Source organism: Geospiza fortis, unplaced genomic scaffold (assembly GCF_000277835.1).
Source record: "Geospiza fortis unplaced genomic scaffold, GeoFor_1.0 scaffold254, whole genome shotgun sequence".
NCBI classification, from domain to species: domain Eukaryota; kingdom Metazoa; phylum Chordata; class Aves; order Passeriformes; family Thraupidae; genus Geospiza; species Geospiza fortis.
Window position 1 is genome coordinate 809,614 of NW_005054441.1, and position 1,459 is coordinate 811,072.

Consider the following 1,459-nt stretch of genomic DNA (forward strand, 5'->3'; position numbering starts at 1 on the left):
TATCCTTGGAGATGGTTAACCTTGGAGCAGGTTAACCTTGGAGGACGCTCTGGGGAAGGTTGGATATCCCTGGTTTTCCCTTTAAAGGTGGAAGTGCTGCACTGAGGTGGGAATGGCCCCAGGTGCCCATCCCCTCCCAACTCCCCACAGGAGCCACAGTGAAGGGTGTGCTTTTTAATGTCAGTTATAATAAAATATTTTTACAGAGCCCAAAAAATTCAAAATAGTGCAAAACATCTCACTGTCATGCATCCATGGGAGCCGCCGCGGAGGGCGGGACAGACACACAGGCATCGGTGACACTGTGCTACAGGAGCAGGATTGGTCAGTTCAATCACATGCCGAACAGGACGCTCTGGGGAGGGGGCTCAGGGCCAGGGCACCACGGAGGGGCTGCGGGGCCGAGCCCCGGCCCGGCCGTGCAGGAGCAGCCGCTAGAAAAGGGTGTAAACATTGAACAGAAACGAGAGAGCAACGTGAAACCCTCTGGTCCCGGCAAACCCTCGAGACAAAGGAGCATTTGGGGTACCCTGTTTTGGGATGGGAGAGGGCTGAGAGAGATGTACTGATTTGTGGGGTCATGAGGCCTCTGTGTGCCCCAGACTCAGCTGGGGCGGCCCCCCCAACACCACACACCCAGGCCTCCCAGGCACTCGCACGAGACATGCACACCACAGCACACAGAAATGGTGCTCACTGGGGAACTGGGGGCACAGAACTGGTGCTTACTGGGGGGCTGGAGGGGGGGCTCCTCTGGGCTGGGGTGGGAAGGGTTTTGCTTGCGCCAAGGAGATCCCGTGGGCCGCACTGCTCAGGAATGCTGGTCCCCATGGCCAGAGCAAAGAGGAACGAGTCCCTCTGCTCAGGCCCCTCAGCCCCTGCCTCCCCAGGCCCTGGCACCTTGTGGGGGGCACTGGGGGAGCCCACGGTGGCAGCAAGGCAGGGAAGACAGGATATGGGCCGGGGGCTGCTCCCTGCTGCTCCCGACCCTGGTGATGCTGCTGCCAGCCAGGGAGGGGACCCTGTGCAGGGCAGGTGGGGGCTGCACCCCACCAAGCCAACAGCCCCAATAGCCCTTCCAGGGGCAGGACACAGCCTGTCCAGCTGCCCTGTATGTACAGGTATTTACATATGTACACGGATGTGCTCAGGGCTGGCAGCTGCCCTGCCCTCAGGACACACCAGCACACTCGGGGATGGGGACAAGGGGCCATCACGCTGTGCCAGCCACTCACCAACACCCACATATGGCACAAGACACACACACACCCCACAGCCCTTTCCTTGTGTCACTCGGTGAGGGCTGGGGCTGGGTGGGACACTGGAGGTTCAGAGTGAGCCACTGGGGCTCCTCCACCTCAGGCAGGCTGGGGAAGGGCAGAGCGCTCCCCCGAGCCAGGCTGGGCTCCAGCCCCTCCCTGCAGCCCCCCACAGCAGCGCCTTCCCGCGGGCTGTGCCC

General features: G+C 61.8%; 1 protein-coding gene across 1 annotated transcript in view; it reads right to left on the minus strand.

Annotated features, from left to right (window-relative positions):
- Positions 1–693: 693 nt before the first annotated feature.
- The window catches only part of UNC13A (unc-13 homolog A), a 48,466-nt gene continuing 47,700 nt past the window's right edge, over positions 694–1,459 (minus strand). The window contains exon 49 of the mRNA XM_031062200.1: positions 694–704. Coding sequence (XP_030918060.1) covers positions 694–704 — 11 coding nt within the window. The remainder of the gene's footprint in view (positions 705–1,459) is intronic.